General features: G+C 39.0%; 4 protein-coding genes across 7 annotated transcripts in view; 3 read left to right on the forward strand and 1 right to left on the reverse strand.

Moving 5' to 3' along the window:
- myo1d (myosin 1D) overlaps positions 1-4,933 on the forward strand; it is a 62,706-nt gene extending 57,773 nt beyond the window's left edge. Inside the window, exons 22-23 of the mRNA XM_025057497.1 lie at positions 304-461; positions 567-4,933. Of these exons, the coding sequence (XP_024913265.1) occupies positions 304-460 (157 nt within the window). The 3' untranslated portion in view covers position 461; positions 567-4,933. The remainder of the gene's footprint in view (positions 1-303; positions 462-566) is intronic.
- On the reverse strand, positions 4,448-11,420 carry cdk5r1b (cyclin dependent kinase 5, regulatory subunit 1b (p35)). Of its 3 annotated transcripts, none has more exons than XR_001760379.2 (3): positions 11,137-11,420; positions 9,592-9,939; positions 7,667-7,736 (listed from the first exon to the last, which is right to left on the reverse strand). XR_001760379.2 is itself a non-coding variant. In XM_017034318.1 (2 exons), the coding sequence occupies exons 1-2, from the start codon at positions 7,613-7,615 to the stop codon at positions 5,665-5,667; spliced, it is 954 nt and encodes a 317-aa protein (XP_016889807.1). In that variant the 5' UTR covers positions 7,616-7,661; the 3' UTR covers positions 4,448-5,664. The 3 variants fall into 3 exon arrangements, 1 of the variants encoding a protein (XP_016889807.1); XR_521845.3 differs by having other exon boundaries at positions 7,673-7,865; XM_017034318.1 differs by lacking the exons at positions 7,667-7,736; positions 9,592-9,939; positions 11,137-11,420 and adding exons at positions 4,448-5,713; positions 6,711-7,661.
- A 67-nt stretch (positions 11,421-11,487) lies between these two features.
- psmd11b (proteasome 26S subunit, non-ATPase 11b) lies at positions 11,488-17,296 on the forward strand. Its single transcript, XM_008314431.3, has 13 exons — positions 11,488-11,639; positions 12,656-12,757; positions 12,854-13,050; positions 13,885-13,942; positions 14,214-14,408; positions 15,115-15,259; positions 15,354-15,414; positions 15,540-15,602; positions 15,764-15,889; positions 16,233-16,268; positions 16,347-16,398; positions 16,491-16,633; positions 16,730-17,296. Exons 1-12 carry the CDS (start codon positions 11,549-11,551, stop codon positions 16,631-16,633), a joined length of 1,269 nt encoding a protein of 422 aa, XP_008312653.1. The 5' UTR covers positions 11,488-11,548; the 3' UTR covers positions 16,730-17,296.
- Positions 17,297-18,342: 1,046 nt separating this feature from the next.
- Positions 18,343-20,225, forward strand: part of LOC103381862 (vesicle-fusing ATPase-like) — a 46,677-nt gene continuing 44,794 nt past the window's right edge. For both annotated transcript variants that reach the window (XR_003050287.1, XM_008314429.3), the window contains exons 1-2: positions 18,343-18,476; positions 20,060-20,145. Coding sequence is in view for 1 of the 2 variants with exons in the window: in XM_008314429.3 (XP_008312651.1) it covers positions 18,465-18,476; positions 20,060-20,145 (98 nt within the window). In the remaining variant the exon portion in view is untranslated. The remainder of the gene's footprint in view (positions 18,477-20,059; positions 20,146-20,225) is intronic.

A 20,225-nucleotide genomic window follows, 5' to 3' on the forward strand; every position in this document is an offset into this window, starting at 1 on the left:
TCTTGCCACTTATTACATACTTTAACTTCTGTTAAGTAACACTGTTGGTGTTTATTAAAAGATGATGCACACTCTCATTTTATTCTTTTAGTCATCAGTTTGTGAGCATCTTTTACAAGATGCTCACAAGAGTATTTAATGTTTCCAAACTACCCTTTTTTTTGGTCCAGTTTATAATTATTTCTTATTTAAATTTCCTAATGGCATATCCTGTTGTGTTAGCTTCATGGCTAAACCTTCAAGGAGAACTTTGAGGTAAGTAATATCAGCCTAACTCTTCTGTATTTCTGTTCTCTGTCCCAGTGAGAAGAGGAAGCTGCAGGTGAACATTGTGACCCCCATCCAGTGCAGCATGAATGGCAGGAAGTGCACAGTCATCGTCGAACCCAAGATCAACCAATCACAGCCTGACTTTACTAAGAGCCGATCCGGTTACATCCTGGCCGTTCCTGGAAACTGAAGTGGGTCGAGACAAAAATAAATGAAATAGAAAACATTGAGAGCTGATTTATGATCATATCAGGATGTGATGCTGATGATTCACTTCTGATTCTTTGTTTGTACAGAGCATCTGATAACCTGAAGGAGGATACACAGTTACTGCATCCTCCAATGTGCCAAAAGTGAATAATATATAATTTCTATGCAATGATACACTGATAAAAATAGTGTAAAAAAATTCTGCATTTTTCTTTTAATCCAAACGATTTGCTTTGTGCAATATTAACCTCAGTGGATCAGTTGTTATCCTTGATGTGATGAGAGACGTTTCAGCAGTTTTTCTGAAACCACTAATGACGGCGGACATTTAGTTAAGGTAGTTCTGCAGGAGTTAATATAAACCTACTGCTCGGCATTTGTGTAGTTCAGAAGTGGAAGTCTGGGGAAATGGATTAATATCAGGTTTGAAGGACACGAGGAGTCACTCCTGGAAAAATGTTTACAATCACATATGGGAACATGGAACTCACTGTCTGCTTCTTAGTCACAGGATGTGGAGTAGGATGTGTTGAACGTATCCATAACATCCACACCGTGACAAACCAAGTGCTAAAATTTTGTTAATTTAATTCCTGCCTCTCTCAGTTTGTTTATCCTAATTTTTAACACTTGTTAAACATTGATTATTATTATTATTATCATTATGCAGCTGTTCTGTGTATGGATAGCACCTGTGCTGTCAAAACTGGCAGTGAATGATACTGTAAATGACATAGGCCGGTGTCAAAGATGTCACTGTTCTGTCACTGTTGTTAACTCCAGGCTGCGACGTTGTCCTGCCGTGTGTAAAGTGACCACAGCGGTCTTTTGAGCTCCTCTTCCACCAGCCTCTCTGTTCTGTGCTCAGTGCGATGAGTCAGAGAGTAAAGTCAGGTTTGTTGGAGTCGGACTCGTGTCCTACTTTACAAACGTGTGTAATGAGGTAAAAGACCGTTCTTTGTGTGGATGTTGGTGGTGACGTGAGCTGTGCTTCGTGTTTGATGTTCGTTCTGCCAAATTATCTTGATCACGTCCACAGCAGTCAGTACTGTATGTTCTGCACTCTTCTTTCAGGCTTTTCTTCGTTCACTTTGACACAGCATCACACATTTGTTTTTCTTTTTAAAAATCTTTGCAGACACCTTATTTGAAAACCTCATTTGTCAAAGTTAGAACACAGTCACAGAATTGTCTTTGGCTGAAGACGCTACAAACAACTGACCAACAATGACACAAGTCATAAAACACCTGAACATTCAAAAATGGGGAAAAAAAACTCTACTTACTGGACACGAGTCTCATTGAAACAGATGAGATCCCAGGCCGTAGACGGGATCTTCTCACTTGATGAACCCTAAACAAAGGATGCAGTACTCAGTGTGGGCTAATGTCTGTGGGTCACGTCTCCCTCTGTGGCTGGTTGAGCTGAACAAGCCGCTTCACTCAGGACTTCAACAGGAAGGGAAACTTGTTGGCGGTCACTTTACCCGCAGCAGCATCATCCTATAATTGTGCCCCAGTGTTGTCTGAAGTGGTCATTTATCTTCATTAGTTTCCATGTGTCCTTGCCTGTGGAAGAGGCAGCTCTGTGGGCACAGCTCTGCTGCCTGGGCTAATTAGTGCTTTCATAGTTGGATTAAGATTGTGACACTAATACAAGGTTTCCATTCTAGCTCTGTGTGTGTGTGTGTGTGTGTGTGTATGTGTGTGTACGTACATGTATGTGGACCATAAACCACTGCTGCTCTCCATACCCCTCGGCGTTGTTAATCTCCCACAGGGCTCCTCTCTGCTCGGCCGTTCACCATTAGGATGGAGCTCATGTCACTTTTCACTTCTCTCTGTGCTGCCTTGAAGCAAAGAGGGCAAGTGAACAAAGACTGTCTTGGCCTCCTTTTCTTCACCACTCCTTATATTCTTCTCCCTCCGCCTCCTTTTCCACTGCTTTCCCCCTGTCAAATCACTTGGTTCTTTGCCAAGCAAGGCTTCCTACTGTCCTGCAGGGCAGTGAAGGATTTGTTGTTTTTGTTTTGTTTTGTTTTTTTGTGGCTATTTTGTTTCCAATTCCTCCTGTGCCCAGGAGGCATGGATTGGGGAGGAGAAAGGGAAACACACCTGGGACGAAAGGGGGAAACAATAGGAGCAGCAAGCAGATCACAGATTCACAGAGTTATTGTTGTGGATCTACAGTGTATTACAGGATACACAGGAACAGACCAGAACCATTACAGCAAGGTTTACACTGTTATCTGGCACAACAGGATCTATAGCCGTTCAGAAACGTTTACACTCTAATATACTAATATACTTTATATACTTTATTTATATATATGCACACACACTAACACATGTGTGTATATAAATATATATATACATATATATGAATATATATGTATAGATGAAATGGGAGATAATCAACTGTTGCCATTGTAATGGTTATGGTCTTTTCATGTGTTTTGTTTGTGTTTTAATGTCAAAGATACTGATTGACACAAAATAATTCAAATCTATTTGATTTCAAAGTAACAGTGGTGACATCACACATGCGCTGTCGTTCCCCTTTCCTCCTTAACAATAAATGACGATGTAAACTCCCTGAAATGTCGGCAAAATAGAACCAAAGTCTCTTCTCTTTCTCCATAATTTATTATGTATTTTTGACTAAAGTGTACACGCATCAACCATTTCCACAACAAGTGCCTACATGTGTGTTAATGTCAACTATTTCTGATGATTTGTGTACATTATTGCATTCCATAGATATACTGTAATACTGTTGTCTGCAAGTGCACAATATGTATAAATGCAGACACTGCGTTCTGAGATGATCCAGTACTGAAGAAAATAATCATTATATTAATAAATATATTTGCTTCATTCTCCTGTGTCCGTGTGTTGAGGTAAAACCCACATGGGTTTGATAGATGTGGAGAAGGTCGATCACATGTGGTGCTCTGTTGAGTCCAAGTCTTGATGAGATGAAGTGTCATGAACCCCGTGTTGAGCCACCCACTAACAGCTGTTCGTACATGTGACTTCCAGACGCAACAAGCAAGCAACAGACCAGTGACACCCTGGAGCGATCGGTGCTTTTTATTTTTCCATCACAGTACAAAAATAAATTAAAATAAGCCAAACCTAACCAGGAAAAAAAATCTCAATTACAGCGAAGGCTTTTCTGTCTTCTCCAAAAAAGACGTTTGTTGAACAGTGTCGACTCCCCCTCCCTCACCCACCAATGAAACGCGTATATCCTGTTTGTTTTCCATAAGAGAACAACATGTCACACATTCTTCTGTACAAATAAAACGTTACCTTTCACACACACACATACATACTGTATTCATTCACACACACGCTCATGCAGCTGTTAAAAGGCTCCTTTTCATGTCTTAACCATTGTTTCATTTTTATATCTACAAAGTACGCACCAAGATACAGAAAAAGAATCCTGACAGAAGTCTTTATCTTTCACTTGAGACTTTTTTTCCAGTACTTTTCAACTTTTCAAAGTATTTCCACAACCATCTACTAAATGATGAAAAAACAGGGAGGGCGGGGAGGGATTGGCACATTAGAAGCAAGTTGTGGCGAGTGAACCAAGACAAAAAGATTCAGGGTTTTTTTTGGACACTTTTCACCTCACTGCCCTGGTTTGTTGGTCTTGTTTTTTGGAAAGCCCATTCAGAGCGCCTGTTCCTGTTATTGTGCTGGTTCAAACAGTCTGAACAAACTCTTCCTCACGGTTGTGGCCCCACATGGCTACCGTAGTTCTACATTAGTGCAGGGGCCACAGTATGGGGCACTCAGAGTCGCTTTAAACACACGGGCAAAGAGATTAAACATTTTTGGTGAAGGATTTTTTTTAATTACAGTACTAGGGAAATGTGGTTTAAGAATATGACAAAATAATAGCAATGAATGCAAACGATCAGAAAATCAAACAGGTTTCTGCTCATTCACTTGCTTTTTTTTTTTTTTTTCAAAATTGCACATTTATCAATGTGGATTCACTGAGTCAAAGCTACACGCTGTCGGTGACTGTGGTCCACAGGAAGCTATGCTGTTCTGCAGTGATGGCGAGCGGCTGTCGTTGACTTTTTTATCCCCGTGATGAAAAGTCTGTGCTTTCTCTGCCTGATATGTGTGAGCTTCTCATGCAGGCCGTGGTTGATGCAGATGTTCCTGGGCGTGTCTGCGAGTTAAAGGTCGCTGATGTCTGCATGCAGCTTTGGCGATGGTCAGATTTGTGATCAGTGACGTTATAATGATACTAAGTTAATAAATGCCCAAGACATTCATTCTCTGAAACCACAACAATCTTCATTCCCACCAAGAGTCAAGCACACCTGTAACGGCGCCCCCTTCATTCCCTTTTCAAAGTCTTTTATCGTTTCCCTTAAATGTGCCGTAATATAAATACATCAGTGGCAATAAATTAGGTGTCAGAAAAGAAACAATAGCAGATAAAAATCCACTCCAACATCTCAGAATGTTCTCAGATTTTCATCAAAGATATGGCACTATTTTTTTGTCCGTTTCTTCTTTTTGTTTTCATTTTCTCAGAGCACAAAAGCCAACAGAATTTGACAAAACGACAGAAATGACTATCCTTGGTAATAAACAAAGAGCCTATTTTAGCAAGCAGAGCTAAATAAACTAGTGTCACTTTGTTCACAGCATTCTCTAATGCAGATGCAGTTGGTTTAGAAATCGAGTAAAAAGAAGAGAATCAATAATCACTTCTGTTCCCACAGAAATCTTTGTAAAATTGCATGGCACACGTGCAAAAAACATTAGATTTCTAAGTAAAAAAAAAAAAGACAAAAAAAGTCAACGAAAAAGCAGTAAGTGCGCCTCCCTGGGAGCAAATCACCCATTACTTTTTTGTTCTAGATGAAAATAAAGTATGTCTTTCTGAACACACACAACACTGGTCAAATGCCCTGGGGTTGTTGGTTTTATATCAAAAGTTCTACAATACAAGCTGGCCCCTTAGGAAATACAAGTGTCCACACATGGAAACCCACAAAAATATGGATCCAATGCGGCTGTCCTTTCTGCTTAAAGAGCCAAATATGCATTGCAGGCAAACACAGTCCATCATATCCACATGGATGTTGGGGACGTGGGTGTTGGCGGTCCAAAAGAGCCGGGGGTTTGTAGCCGAGGGAGGATGTCTGTTCATCTGTGATGTGTGAAGAAAGCCAGCCAGGTCATGGCCCTCACCCTCCTGTATAGGCAGTGCACATCACAGTCAGAGTCAGAAGGTGACTGGACGGCTGCTCAAACCTCAGTCATGTCCACATTCAATGCTGTAGATGCATGTTTCCTTTTCTATCTTTAATTTTGTCTGAAGTGATTTAGATTTTTTTCTAGATATATATCTGTGCCTTTGCAAAGGACTTCAAGACATCTGGCGTTTGGTCTCTCACATTCTCAGGATCACATACAACCTCCTTCCTTCGCTCACATCCTTGTAGAATTTGGCCACGACAAAGGCAGACTGTTAACAGTGGGTGTCTGTCTTCGACCATTGTCACCTTCACCCATTTACATATTTAAATTAGAGATACTGTGATGTGAAGTGGGCCAGAGCACCTCCTTATGTGTAATGTTTAATATTGCCACTGTGTGGCGCTGTAGCATCAGAATGGCTTTGACCTGCCCCTCATTCGGTGTAAAATAATATGAATGAAAACATCAAATGTTGTCATGGTGATGCAGATCATGTCAGTAGTACATCAACACCACGGTGTCAGATTTGATATTGTTTTTGTTTCACTAACATTATTCAGCTGGCTGACTTCCTGCTGGCCTGTACATTTTTGCTCACATTGACCTGATTTACATGCATACTTACTAAATTTGGTGTGCCTGAGACAAATGGACCCAAGGACGATTTCATGGTCAAAACATTTGCAAAATTCTAAATTGGAATGAATTGTTGTTTTTATTCAGGCCTTTGAAATAGTGATCTTGTTGGGTTTGGTTATTGTCGTCTGGTATTTGGTGTTCCTGGTGCTCGCGCCCTTCAAAACTGTCTCAATATTTTGCTAAATGTCTGGAGTACTTATCCTACCAATACATCTTGGCTTATAAATAAATAAATAATTAAATAGCATCACAAAATGTTTTTTTTTTCCAGATTTGTCAAAATGCCAGATGGAAATTGCCTCATTGCCCCACATCCCTTTGCCTCCCTACCCCCATCTTTATTATTCCCTCACCGATCCAGACCAATAAGCTGGCGTTTCTTCTCCTCTGCCTTCTGGCTCTCATTCTTCAGGTCAGCAAACACCTGGGTGAAGTAGTGCGGGTCAGAGTTGATCTGGAGCATCTTTGTGCTCATCAGGTTGATGATGGCGAGGCAGCGGTCCCAGAAGTCTTCCTTGGAGCCCTCCACCAGGAAGGGCTTGAGGGGATAGGAGATTTCGTTGCCCATGTAGGAGTAGGACAGGTAGAGGCAGGTGAGCAGCACGGCCTGCAGCTCATGCTCGGTAGCCGTCTCGGAGGAAATCACATCCCGGCAGAGCATGTAGACGAAGACCACATTGGCGGGGGTGATGAATCCCTGGTCCTGCCAGCCCTGAAGCAGCAGGGAGCGGTCCACACTGCGCATCCACAGCACCGGGTCAGTAGGGGACAGGTGTTTGAGTCGGAAACAACGCCGGCACATAAACTGCCCAAGGCAGCGCAGCAGCTCGCTGGTGGAGGCCTGGACGATCACTCTCTTTGGGGTCCCTGGGGCCACATTGGAGGTGGTCAAAGGTGCCTTCTTGACGGATGATGCTGTGTTGTTAGAGCTCTTAGTGAGAGCTGGAGTGCTCTGATCCTGGGTGAAGGTGGAAAGGTTAGCGCAGGACTGCGACTTCTTCAGGTTTTCATTGTTCAGGTGGGTGACATTGTTCTGGTAGGTGGCGTTAGGCTGCACCTTCTTGGAGCCTTTCTTTTTGGCTGACACTGCTACAATCCGCTTCCAAGGGAACACATTGATCAGCGAGTGACGCTTCAGGTTCTTGTCTTTGGCGTTCTTGCTGTTCTGGACGGCCGTGTAGTGGCCCACTGTGGCCAGTCCATCTTCAAACAGAGCCGTCTTTCGGTAACTAGGTGACAAAGACAAGACGGTTCCCATGGTGACTGGGGGAGGATGTCCAGGGGCGACAGCCGCACTGGGGCAGAAGAGCAGGGGAGTACCTGAGGAGCTCAAAGCTTGATTGCTTCCAGAAAGTGGGGAGTCCCGAGCTACAGGCTGCCTGTGGGCATCAAAAGGAGAAAGCCAGAAGAAAGTCTTGGATCTGCTCTCTGAGAAAAAAACAGTCTCCTGGCCCAGAACAATCACTGCTGTATTTCAGCTGTTTGTCTGAGTCTCCAAAAGAACAGAACTGGAAATAGAAAAAATTTAAAAGGGGAAATTATGTTAAGAAAATTGTGAAAGAATGTCTAAAGTCTGGCTTGTGTGCCAACTGTGGCACATAGAGAGCTATTATGAGGCCCAAAACTCATTGGAGATTTAACAGGTTTTAAAAAATGTGTGACACTTCTGGCAAACAAAAATAGTCAATCAATTGCAAACATATTTTTTCCACTTTACTACCTATGTTTCAGCTGGTATGGATGTGGATATGAACTATCCACTATCTAGAACAGTTATTAAAATGAAAGTTAAAATTATTTCTGCCACTAACTGTCATGAATTAATAAAGCTGTTTTGTGAAATTCCATCCACAGCTGGGAGGTTTGAATTTAGGGCTGCACCAAAACATCAGACAAACATCAGTAAATTTCTTTTGTTGACTGCACTTGACGCCATTAACTAGAATAGAAATAACCAATGTTGCGGTCATTTGCAGTTGTCCAGTCAGACTTAGAAAGCAGCTTACTGGAAGTTTTATAAGGCTGGAAAAAGGGGCACATGGTCATATGATACATAATAACACCATCAAAACTGTCTATCAATTATCTGAAATAGCACTATAGCTAAGACTTTCAGAATTGGTGCATCCCTTTTAATGTTAGCTTGTAATGCACTAATCAAATACATTGAAATATATGTAATTGCAACGAATATAATCTTAGTGGTAATCAACAGTGGATACATAGACAATACCTATTCTGGCCCATGGCATGCACAGCTCTCAGGCATTTGGTCTATAATTGTTCCATTTTCTTTACTTTTTCTTTAGTTATTTGGTATTTTAATGTTCATACAAACATGTTTCTGTGTATTTTATCTGATAGGCTTTAACTGAGTAGTAGTATATAAGGTGCAAGATACTGTTAAAAAAACAAACAAAACATAAAAATCAACCAATCTTACCCATCCATACAAAGAGCACCAAAATGATGATATTTTAGGCATGCTGTGCAGCTGCTCCCAACGTTAAATTATTCCACATCATAAATTCATAAACATTTTATAATGAGAGATCCATATTTTATAAGCCATGGCCGACGACTCACTTCTGTTTACTGTATGCGCCGCCCTCTCAATAAAATGGAAGACAAATGTAAACACCATTATAACAGGTGAAGGTCGTGATGGCTGTATCTGAGTCTTGGCATATATAAATCAAGGTCATGTATTTTCGTTACCCTGATAAACATCAAATACATATTATTATTATTTCCTGTTAGCACAGCACGCTCGCTCTCTCACTGCAGCCATAAAGCATGTGAAAGGCAGTCAATGCGTCGAATTTGATCACTTTGCGCAGGATTCTGCAGCTCGATCCGCCATTCCATTAAACCGCCACACAAACAGTCTGACCATCGACTGAGCAGTTATGGAGAAAACAATGTTTAAATGACTGTATTCTTGTCAGGTTTGGTGAAAATAGGAGATTAATATCGGGTAATCTGCAGCGGAGTGCTGTCCGTGGTGCTGAAGCTGGACAGAGTCTGCGTCGAAATATAGATATATATAAATATAGAGCAAATAGGCGGTGGCTTTAAGAAATATATTTTTAAAAATACCCAACATCAGTATTTTCTGTACTGTATCCTTGTCCACATTAAATTCTCTTTCGTTCGTATCACCTGTTTACAAGAGATCCACGCGAAAATGTGCACGCTGTTTAGGATGTAAGAAGCAAATTAAAGCACACTCACCAGATCTGCAGGCGTACGGAGAAATAAATACGCTGTTAAGATGTTGCTCCACGACCTAAGGCGATCAAAACATGTCGAATAACAGCAACGTGGTGGTAAAATAGTCCAACAGTGAATCGCTGGAAAAGGACGTTTGCAGTGCGGGCAATGCGCAGACGATGCTGGCCAGTGGTGGAATGGATGCTTAGATGAGAACGTGCTCCTCCTGCTCCTCCTGACCGTGAGATGCGGATGCTGCGAGGGCTGATGTGTTGTTCTGCCTCTGACTGTGTGAGGAGGGCTGACGCAAAGGCGGTGGTGGGGCGCCGCTGTGTGCACGGTGCTGTCTCTGATGGGAAACAACTCCGCCTACACACACACACACACACACACACACACACACAGGTAACCATGTAAGATGAACCCGCTGAACTTATGTTTTGTTCTACAGCATGCATGGATTCCTTAAAAAATAAATAGAATTAAAAAAAATTAAATAGCTGTTTTCAGTTGGATTTGAAAAAAAAAAACAAACAAAAACAGTTTTGCTGTGTTTCTCTGTGTGAATCGTTAACGCAAATAATATGACTTCGCCACATTCAAAGGGATTTAATTTTAATGTTTCATTCATCATATAAGATTTTATATACAGTGTCTTCTTGAAATGTAATGTACATTTGTGATGGAGCTGTTACATCGAGTTCCACAGGCAGTATAAGTAAGTATGAACTCTACGGTACAATACAGTATGAACAGGTTTATTTATCAAATATCCCAGTGTTGTTTTGTTTCACATGTGTGTTTCACACAGCGTGCGCTACACTGTGACCAACAATGTAGTTCCTACAGTGTTTTGCACCGTGGTAATCTTACATTGCGTATCATTTATCTCCATCTAGTGGTGGGGTTCGATGTTGTTGGTGAGTATCCCAACTCCTCGCCAATGTTTCCTTGTATGAAGGAGAACATACAGTACTGTTCGTTAGCCTTTAGTTATCAATAAAAAACGAGAACATTTGTTTTTGTTGAAAAAAAAAAAATTAACTTCACCTCATGGGGACGACAGAATTTACCAATCTAGGTTTTAGTGAATGGAATTGAAATGAAACTGCTAAAAAAAAAAAAGAAAATAGCATTTAGAGAAGGTGTTTATTTTTTTCTAATCATGTCTAATTTATGAATGTCCTAGTACTGAATTCAAAACAACAACGTTTACATGTGGCACTAAGCCAATTTAATAAAAATCACATTTGTACACAAGACGATACTGTTAGTAGCAGGTCCCTGGCCCTCACAATCAGTTTCAGAGTCTTTAACCCAATTTGTAGAATACATGTGTTAATGGTAGTGCAGGGAAAGTGGGAGGCGAAGAGCAGAGGCAGCGGAAGTAAGTGACCCAGAATACAGTACCTAGGGTCAACTATTAAAAGGACAGGACAGGGTACAACAAAGGTGTAGAGGACGTGGGTGGAGATGGGCTTTAGTGTCGTAGGAAGTAGAGAAAAACAATTATTTTATGCATTTAATCATCATTCTCTCATAGAACGTGGGATCCAGTAAATGTACCTTTGGTGCAGTAAGTAACATGACTTCCAAGTAACATCAACAGTGTGTTGCTTCCTCTGTAAAATGGTATCATTGTCATCAACTCCATAACTTTTCATCAATGCATCCTGAGACCAGTTAAATAGATACTTTAACTGTTTATTTTATTAACAATTTTCTCCCTTTACCACAAAGTGTGGCGATACAAGGGGAACCATACAGTTGATCAAAGGCAGCTTCTTTCAAAGGATCGAATGAGGTTCCATTGTAGAAAAAACGCATTACGCATCAACGGACCATTTAAATGAATCGTATTTACACTTCATTTCCCATTAGCCCTCGCACAGACGCTACCGTATTGTGACGTCATCGACGCAAAGAAACGTAATTGCGCGCACGCAATTCTCATTCAAGTAGCTTTCGAATAAGGAAGATGGCGGCTGCAGCAGTGGTTGAGTTTCAGAGAGCCCAGTCTCTCATTAGCACGGACCGGAATGCTTCAATAGACATTCTCCATTCAATAGGTGAGTTTTCGGCTTGTGGTTTGACATAGGTATCATATACACTTCACCACTGACATTTGTAATTTTCTTCGCTTCAGTTTGAAGCAGTGGTTTTAGCTGGTTAGCAATCAGCGGTTAGTGTAGGAGCCGGCGGTGTGCGCTGCTGACTCACTGCTCAACGCTGGGAAACCTCTATTGATACATATTAGCAGGCTATTCAGTTAGCAAAAGGGCTAATTTAGGGCCCTTAAAGTGAATAAGGAATAGCTCTGTTTTGCTGCCAAAGTGTTTATGATTCCTTCGTCTCGGACCGCAATTTTACACGCCAATTACTTTCTCGCTCTTAAACTGGGATGTGCAGTAATTATTGGTGCGGCTAACGTGTTTTAGCTTGTTGTCCACGGTCTTCTTTTCCAGCTAACAAAGCTTCAACTACTATTATTAAATCGTTTCGGTTGTGTTAATATGTACTATGATGTGTACGTTTTCATTATTTATCAAATTGAATAATATGGCTTGTTGAAAACCCTGCTCTCGTAGTCACCGCTATGTTGTCAAATTGCCTTGTCACACCAGCACATTAGCTGTCAAGTGTCTGAACAACCTCTGAACACATTTTTAATATTAGTCATTTGGTTACTACGCGAGATAATTGAAGTAATAATACAACAGTGTAAAACTGGTAGTGGTTTTAAACAAAATCGAAGCCAAGTGTATACAAAAGATCCACCACTTAAATTTTTTTTTGCAACAATCAAGACTTTTAAAGTGTTAGCACACATTTTAAATTATTCTATGTACGACATTTAGTTTGACAGTTTAATCACCCCAGCAGTTATTTTTAAACAACAACTATACAAAACACTGATGTTAGATGAACAAATCATGTAGTCATGTCTGTCATAAATTTCATTTATAGAGACTGTGACTGGATGTTAAAAATAAAAATGTGTCATTGTATTGGTCAGTTCCTAAAAACTGAAATATCTAATCAGATTGGCATTTTAATGTTTTAAATGTTTAATTGTTTTTAATAGTAAGGAGAGATGTACAAGAAAACGATGAGGAAGCTGTCAGGGTCAAAGAACAGAGCATCTTGGAGCTGGGGACGCTCTTGGCCAAAACAGGCCAGGCAGCAGGTATTGAATATCTTTTAATTTTACACACATCAACCCCAAAACAAAGTGATTAGAAATAACGTGCTTTTTTTTTATCTGTTGATGTTTTGTCTCCAGAACTTGGTGGTCTGCTGAAATTTGTAAGGCCGTTTCTGATTTCCATCAGCAAAGCCAAAGCAGCTCGACTGGTTCGCTCTTTGCTAGATCTGTTTCTTGACATGGAGGCAGCTACGGGTCAGGAAGTGGAACTGTGTCTTGAATGCATTGAGTGGGCCAAGGCTGAGAAGAGGACCTTCCTACGACAGGCTCTGGAGGTTAGTTTGGCCTCATAGTAGACTTTTTTTTTTTTTTTTTTAACAGCATACAATAATCCTAATGAAACTTTCTACATTATAAAAACATCTTGGTGCCAGAGCTAGGTTCTTTAACAGTTCATTTGAGTTTGATGAGTAAGAAGATAACATTGTGTTATCATTTACATTTATGTAAGCTAATTAAAATTAGATTACAGTTTAGTTTAATCCTTTTTGGATTGTCTAACCAATCTGAACTTAACTTGTAAACTTGTGTGAGAGGATAACTAACACCTAAATCAATCAAGTGTGAATTAATGAAGAGAATGATAGGAAAGTTATGAAACCCACTGTCATTACATGACTAATGCAAACATTAGAAATGGCCTGTGTGCCTTAGTTCAACAGGTCTGGATCTATCCTATATATTACATTGATTTGATGTGGTGGTTTTGGCAAAGACTAACAGTCACTTACTTGTATATATTTCAGTGACTGTTGGCTCACCTCCTCTCGCTTTCTGGCACTTAAATCAAGGAGTAATTTTTAGAAATGTAAGATCATAATTTAGTACATTCTTTTAAGTAGTGTGTGGGTGGCATTTCAACATCTCCCTGTTTTTCATAAATGTCTTTATAATGATTGACATTTTGGAAGGACTCACTGTTATGAACACAGTATCTCGTTCATCAGATTCTTTTTATTATTGCGTTGTTTTGTTTATCTCATAATATTGACCAGTAGCCAAGGCTGCATCTTTTCTATTGGCTTTTTTTTTATATAAACATCATTTCTAAAATGGAATTATAATAATGCTGATCTCAGACTTTTTAACTGAACTTCTTCTTTTTTCAGACACGGCTGATCTCACTTTATTTTGACACCAAAAGATACCAGGAGGCCTTGGCACTTGGTGAGTTCTATGAATTTTGGCAAACCTTTTGCCAGCAGGATTGCAGATACTGTCCTGTAAGAAACAAAAAAATCACCAGAGATTTTGTGAATGCGGACTATTTAACCTATTCCCAGCTCAAAACCTGTTTTTCCACACTAGTCTGATCTGCAATCTTTGTTCCTCTTAGGGAGCAATAAATGTACTATAATTGTGTACCAAATAATTATCATATTTGATGAGGGATTGATGACATGACGTCCGATTTTTGCTGATTTGTGTTGCTCCTCAGGCACCCAGTTGCTTCAGGAGCTGAAAAAGATGGATGACAAAGCTCTGCTGGTGGAGGTCCAGCTGCTTGAAAGCAAGACGTACCACGCTCTCAGTAACCTGCCTAAAGCCCGTGCTGCCCTCACATCAGCCAGAACCACAGCTAACGCCATCTACTGTCCCCCGAAGCTGCAGGCAGCACTTGATATGCAGTCAGGTTAGAAAATGTTGCTGTTGCCACATTCAAACAATAATAACTCAACAGTGTAATACATCTGTGTCTCATTCTTCAAGCTATTTTCTAAAAGGCTGGTAGAAGAGTACATAATCACCAAAAAGGGGATCAGAATTATTGTATGAGCTTGAATGGGAATGTGGCTGTGAGTCTATTGTGATTCTTGTGGCTCTTGTTTTCCAAACATGTTGAAATCGAATTTGTTTTCAACTTGCAGGCTGTTTTAGGGTTATGTCAGGATTTGATATGAAGCAATTCCAAATTGCAACGTTGTTTTTGACCACTAGGTGGTATTAAAAATTCCAAAGTTCGATGTGCTTTTTATATTTGGTCCCTTCTTGGCTAAAACTGTTTCTACTACTACATTTTTTTATAAAGATAAATCTATTGTAGTTGTGATTTTTTTTTTTTTTTCAATTCACTGTTTTGTAATGTCGGCTCAAAATGAGTGTTGTGCTTGAAAAATTACTCCACTCTTGCTAAAAACAATCTTAAAAGTTTGTTCTGACTTAGCTGAAAGAGAAATAATATACTTTGCAGTTTTGCAGCATCAGTATCAAATTAACAGCAACAAAGATTGAGTTTATCACTTTCATTAGGATTTAGTGAAAAAGAAATTATTTAGTGGAAATGAGTTTGATTTGAACTTAGATAAAACAAAGATCATTTAAAAATGTATTCTTATCAGGAATCATCCATGCGGCAGAAGAGAAAGACTGGAAGACGGCCTACTCCTACTTCTTTGAGGCATTTGAAGGCTATGACTCCATTGACAGCCCCAGAGCCATCACAGCACTCAAATACATGCTTCTCTGTAAAATTGTACTTAACTTGTAAGTCTTTCTTCAAATGCATTTTATTGTCATTTTTAATTGTAAAGTAAATGTTGATTTATGTTATGATGTTAATTATTCTCTTACTTAACAGGCCAGAAGAAGTTCAGGCCCTGATCAGTGGAAAGCTTGCTCTACGATATGCGGGACGACAGGCAAGTCAAGGGTTTTCTTCTGCAGAATTAAATTCCTATGGTTTTTTTTTAAACGTTATAATGGCTAGTATGCATTATCAGATCACAGGTAAATTTATGTTTATTTTTTATTTTTGTAATTTCAGACAGATGCACTGAAATGTGTTGCACAGGCGAGCAAAAACAGATCATTAGCAGATTTTAACAAGGTAAGAATCATTTTCCTCCTGCTTAGGTTGTATGTATTAGTTTCCTTATATTTTCTCCTCTCTCTGTAGTCTCTTCAAAGTGTTGCCCAATATTCAATGGATCGTAATCAGGATGTGTTATGTCCTGCCTCACTGCTGAAGTTGGTGCTTTTTGTCTTCAGGCCTTAACAGAGTTCAAAGCAGAACTGAGGGACGACCCAATTATCAACACTCACTTGGCCAAGCTATATGACAACCTGCTGGAGCAGAACCTCATCCGTGTCATCGAGCCTTTTTCCAGAGTACAGGTTAGCAAGGCATTTGAAAAGCGAGGTTTGGCTGCTGCTTAGGCCACTTGCAGTGTATTAATATTTCACCCCAAGAGCATTTGTAATTGTTTGACCACTATATAAAATCCATGTGTATTATAGTCAATAAAAAATCTATAGATTAGATTATATATAGTTGTTCTATGTTACACCACAGGAAAATGCGTGATGCAAATTTCTACAATGTAATAAAAGAATTAGCTGAGACCAGCTAGATACACTGGCAGATTGGATGTATTTGTCATTGCAAAAGAGCAAAGATGTGACAAACAAAACAAAGATGTGACGTTTTTGATGTTTTTCATTCTGTTTCCATTTTCAGATAGAACACATATCACATTTAATCAAACTGTCAAAGGTATGTAAATTCCTTCAGTTGTCTGTTGTATTGTATTTTTGACAGATTTTTAAAAGGTTTTATCACTTCTCTTAACAGGGAGTTGTTGAAAGGAAATTATCACAAATGATTCTTGACAAAAAGTTTCACGGTAATTAAAGTTGTCTCAGCCTATCATACTTGGACTTTAAAGGTGCCATAGAGGAAATGTTCATAATTACTTACTCCTTAATACTGTTGCAGGAATCCTTGACCAAGGTGAAGGCGTCTTGATTATATTTGAAGAGCCCCCAGTGGACAAAACATACGAGGCAGCTTTGGAAACCATTCAGAACATGAGCAAAGTTGTGGACTCGCTTTACAACAAAGCTAAGAAGCTGACATAGGTCTGGTCTCCAATCATGGATCTCTAAATCATAGGCACAATACCTTTTTTAACTATTTTCTTTTTGCTAAAAGTGTTTTTTCTTTTGCATTCTCAGAGAAGACTACCATGGCAGTGTGATGGAGGAACTGTGTGTGTTTGTCCTGCGTGTGCAACATTTTAAATAGGGGGAAGAGGAAGGAACGTTAAAAACTGCAACAGGATTCCCCCATCAACTCCTTCACAATGGACAATTCCAACCATTTTTTTTGTTTTTTTTCCTCTTTATTTTGATATCTCTTCAGGATTCTATATAACACTCAGTGGCCAAATCAGGCCTTCAGGGAAAATTGTACAACCATAATAGAGATTTAAAGGTTAAAGAAAACATACGTTTATATCTGTGAAAAGGTCGGGGCTAATCAAGCCTCTGGTTGTGACTCTACAGGTGCAACTTTGACCTCCGTGGCCTCAGACTCATCTACAGATTCATGTCTGTAGTGATGGGGCTTTTTCTTTCTTTCAGAAGCACACCGTTGAGTTTTCAGAAGGTTGGGATTGACAGGTTGTTTTGGAAGAGCTCCCACTAGCTCTTATTTTTCCTCTATATTAATGCCAACAGTTTTGTCATTATTGTATTACACATGTATTAAACTTCCTTTTTTTAAAAAAAAAAAAAAATCACGATCAAGATTGCCATATGTCTACCCTTCAGTTTATGTAAATTATAAAAACCGACAAAATGCCATTTCTCCATTGGTGCCACTGTTTTGGCACTACCGTTTGCCTCTGTGTGTGGGTGCAATAGAAAATCAGAGGGTAGAGGTGGAGATTGCCTCTGTCTGTGAGTAACCCTCCCTGACCCCAGAGTGAGTAATTCTCCATTGTTAGTTATTAGCACTAGTGATATGCTAGTAACCAAACAATTTGTATGGTTTTTGATTTGGTTTTTGTTTTTCTCTTATAAATACATTTTCAAAAATAAATATTTTGTATTTTAAGAAAGTTTGTCTTCTCTCTCAAAAATACTTTTTCAGTCTAATCTCCATTCTACCTGTTTTAGACATCAGGTTATTAATTAGCAGATGCTTTTATCCAGAGTGATTTACAGTGGATGATTGTTGAGAAAAAAGTCAAGGATCCATTCATTTATCAAATTTGCTACGGCACTATATGTAATTGTTTAAATTGAATTGTTTTCCAAAGTAGGATTTTGTAAGTAAAGAAAATGTTAAAGAACAATTCCACATGGAGTTGAATGAAGATGGATAAAGAAAGATGCATTTCAAATTTAAACTTTTAGATTGAATTGGCTCTGTAATGATTTTGGGATGTGTTTTAGCCAGGGAACTATACCCTCCAGAACTCATTTCCAAATCTATAAGCATTACAGAGCAAATACAGAAAATTCCATACAACATGCTTACAAATAGAGCACGATGAATTATTGTTGGTATTTAAACGTGCTCCAGAGTTTAATCATTCAATCTTCTGGGCAGGAAGCTGGGCCCTTCAACTTTTACTACTTCCTCAAAACATGGATGTTTGATAACCTTTCATGAGACCCTCACACATTAAAATAATACATTGTGTAATGTTATATTAGTCTTATAAACACAACCAGGTAGATTCCGGAGGCTAAGAGTGTGTTTATAGCATTTCCACTTTAATTGTCCATTAATTAAGTCAAGCTAAAAATAGTAGTCTAAACGAGGGATTCTGCCTTCACGGCTCTTACGCGATGACGCTACAGTGCGTAAGTAAATCCCGCCTCTTGACGTCATCCCTGTCAGCCGAGCGTTACTGCTGCGTTGCACTTGAAACGGAGCAGTTAAAGAAGAAAAAAACACAAAATGACGACTCGGGTGAGTTAGTTAGACACGAATAATTAAATGTAACTATGTTTAAGATGCTTTGGTAAAGTAAGCAATGGTGGTTTTGACGCTTACTAATCGAATTTATGGTTTTGTAAAGATGTTAAAATGAGCCAACACAGCACTAGCCTGTGTGGCAGAACTACATTCAAAACTTCATAGCCCGGAAGACGAGTGCAGAACCTTATGACCAGTCGAACAGCTGCTTAAATAAACAGCTAGTGTTTTAGCTTCCAACCTCCGTGTTTTTAAAAGAAGGCATTTTACAACTGGCCAGTACTACTACTTAGTACTATCAATTGTGTCGCAGATTACATTGCCAAGGGCTGTTTAAGCAATTATATCACTGAGTTGAGGCAAAAGAAGTGTAACCTAAAAACATTTAATATGTGTAAGAGACACTAGAGAGGCAGTCAGATACACTGGTCTAATGTTAAAAGCTACAAAAAGTTGTAAACAAATTGTACCTATATCTTATTGTTAAAATACGGGGGTTAAAAACATCTGCGTTTGCTGACATTTCATTGCATTTGCTGACAATAAGAGCACCCATTGTCGTAATTATTTTTAAATTATTATATGAAACCGGAGAATATCATCTAAACATAGGTCTACAAAACACCTTGATCTCACCAACCGGCCTTTAAGTGCCAGTGAGTGAAAACATAAGCTAAACATAAACAGATATGTCATTTCATCAGTAAAATGCCTGTAGTGTGACTGTGTGTAACTAATTTTGAACAGAACTGAAAATATGTTAAAAAATAAAAACTTTCTTAAGTTCTTTCTATAACAGTAAAAATGCGTTTCTAACATGCACATGAATGCTTCCTCATGTAGTAATTTCAAGTGGGACATAATTTTGAGACATGGTTTTCCAGGTTGAGGAGAACTCCACTATGGCTGTGTATTTAGAAAAATGCTATGAAATTTAATTTATTAAATAATTTAAGTTATTATCTAAGAGCAGAAAATGGGTGTGCTTCTTATTACAATTCAGACACAGTGGTAAGTTTCTTTTAGGAAAAATAATACATTTAGGGGAGGTTCAAAGATTACACAACAACAAGTTATGTGAATTTAATTCCAGCATTCATATTCTGTACATATTTGTTACAAGTGTAATAGTTTTGCAAAACATTCCCAGTGCACTCACTGCTTTATTTCAATGGTGAATCAACCAAATGCCTGTACAAACTTAATTTAGTAAAGTAATGTAAATTTGAATTTGAGAAAAACAAGAAGTAGTTCTTAGTTCTTGTGAGCTTGACTGTTTCGACTCACTCTTTTCCCGTAGACTTCATGGATCGTTCCCTGGGACATTACTATGTGTAACAACTAAAGACTTAATACAAATTTTGTATTTGTAAAATTCAAATTAATTTTCAACACAATTTTAAAAGATACTGTATTTGATAAAAACAGGACATGGGTTCCACATAATTTGTGTAACGTGTTTAAGGCATCAATTTTCACAAGTATAAATCTTTTTGTATTATTACATGTATTTATTCACATATTATTCTGCAGTTGAGTGTTGTTGTTGCAATTACTAAGTCATCTTCTCACTTCAGATTATGCATGCGGCGAAATGCCTTTCAGACGAACTGGCACTGACTAACTGTGTTTATGTCAATGACAAGGATCCACCGTTTGAGGCGTGAGTAGGATTTCCCTCTGGTGCATTGATTTTTACTGCTATAACTGTTACAAGTGTTGCTTATGGGGATTTCGTTAATC

This window comes from Cynoglossus semilaevis, chromosome 8, assembly GCF_000523025.1.
Source record: "Cynoglossus semilaevis isolate Cse_v1.0 chromosome 8, Cse_v1.0, whole genome shotgun sequence".
Lineage (NCBI taxonomy): Eukaryota > Metazoa > Chordata > Actinopteri > Pleuronectiformes > Cynoglossidae > Cynoglossus > Cynoglossus semilaevis.

What these genes read in the sequence shown, in the direction of transcription:
- cdk5r1b (XM_017034318.1), bottom strand. Translation starts at nt 7,615, where the DNA reads ATGGGAACCGTCTTGTCTTTGTCACCTAGTTACCGAAAGACGGCTCTG. An exon ending in CAGCTTATTGGTCTGGATCG is followed by an intron (nt 5,714 to 6,710) that starts GTGAGGGAATAA and finishes CTGCCTATACAG; the next exon opens with GAGGGTGAGGGCCATGACCT.
- psmd11b (XM_008314431.3), top strand. Translation starts at nt 11,549, where the DNA reads ATGGCGGCTGCAGCAGTGGTTGAGTTTCAGAGAGCCCAGTCTCTCATT. An exon ending in AGACATTCTCCATTCAATAG is followed by an intron (nt 11,640 to 12,655) that starts GTGAGTTTTCGG and finishes TGTTTTTAATAG; the next exon opens with TAAGGAGAGATGTACAAGAA. An exon ending in CCAGGAGGCCTTGGCACTTG is followed by an intron (nt 13,943 to 14,213) that starts GTGAGTTCTATG and finishes GTTGCTCCTCAG; the next exon opens with GCACCCAGTTGCTTCAGGAG.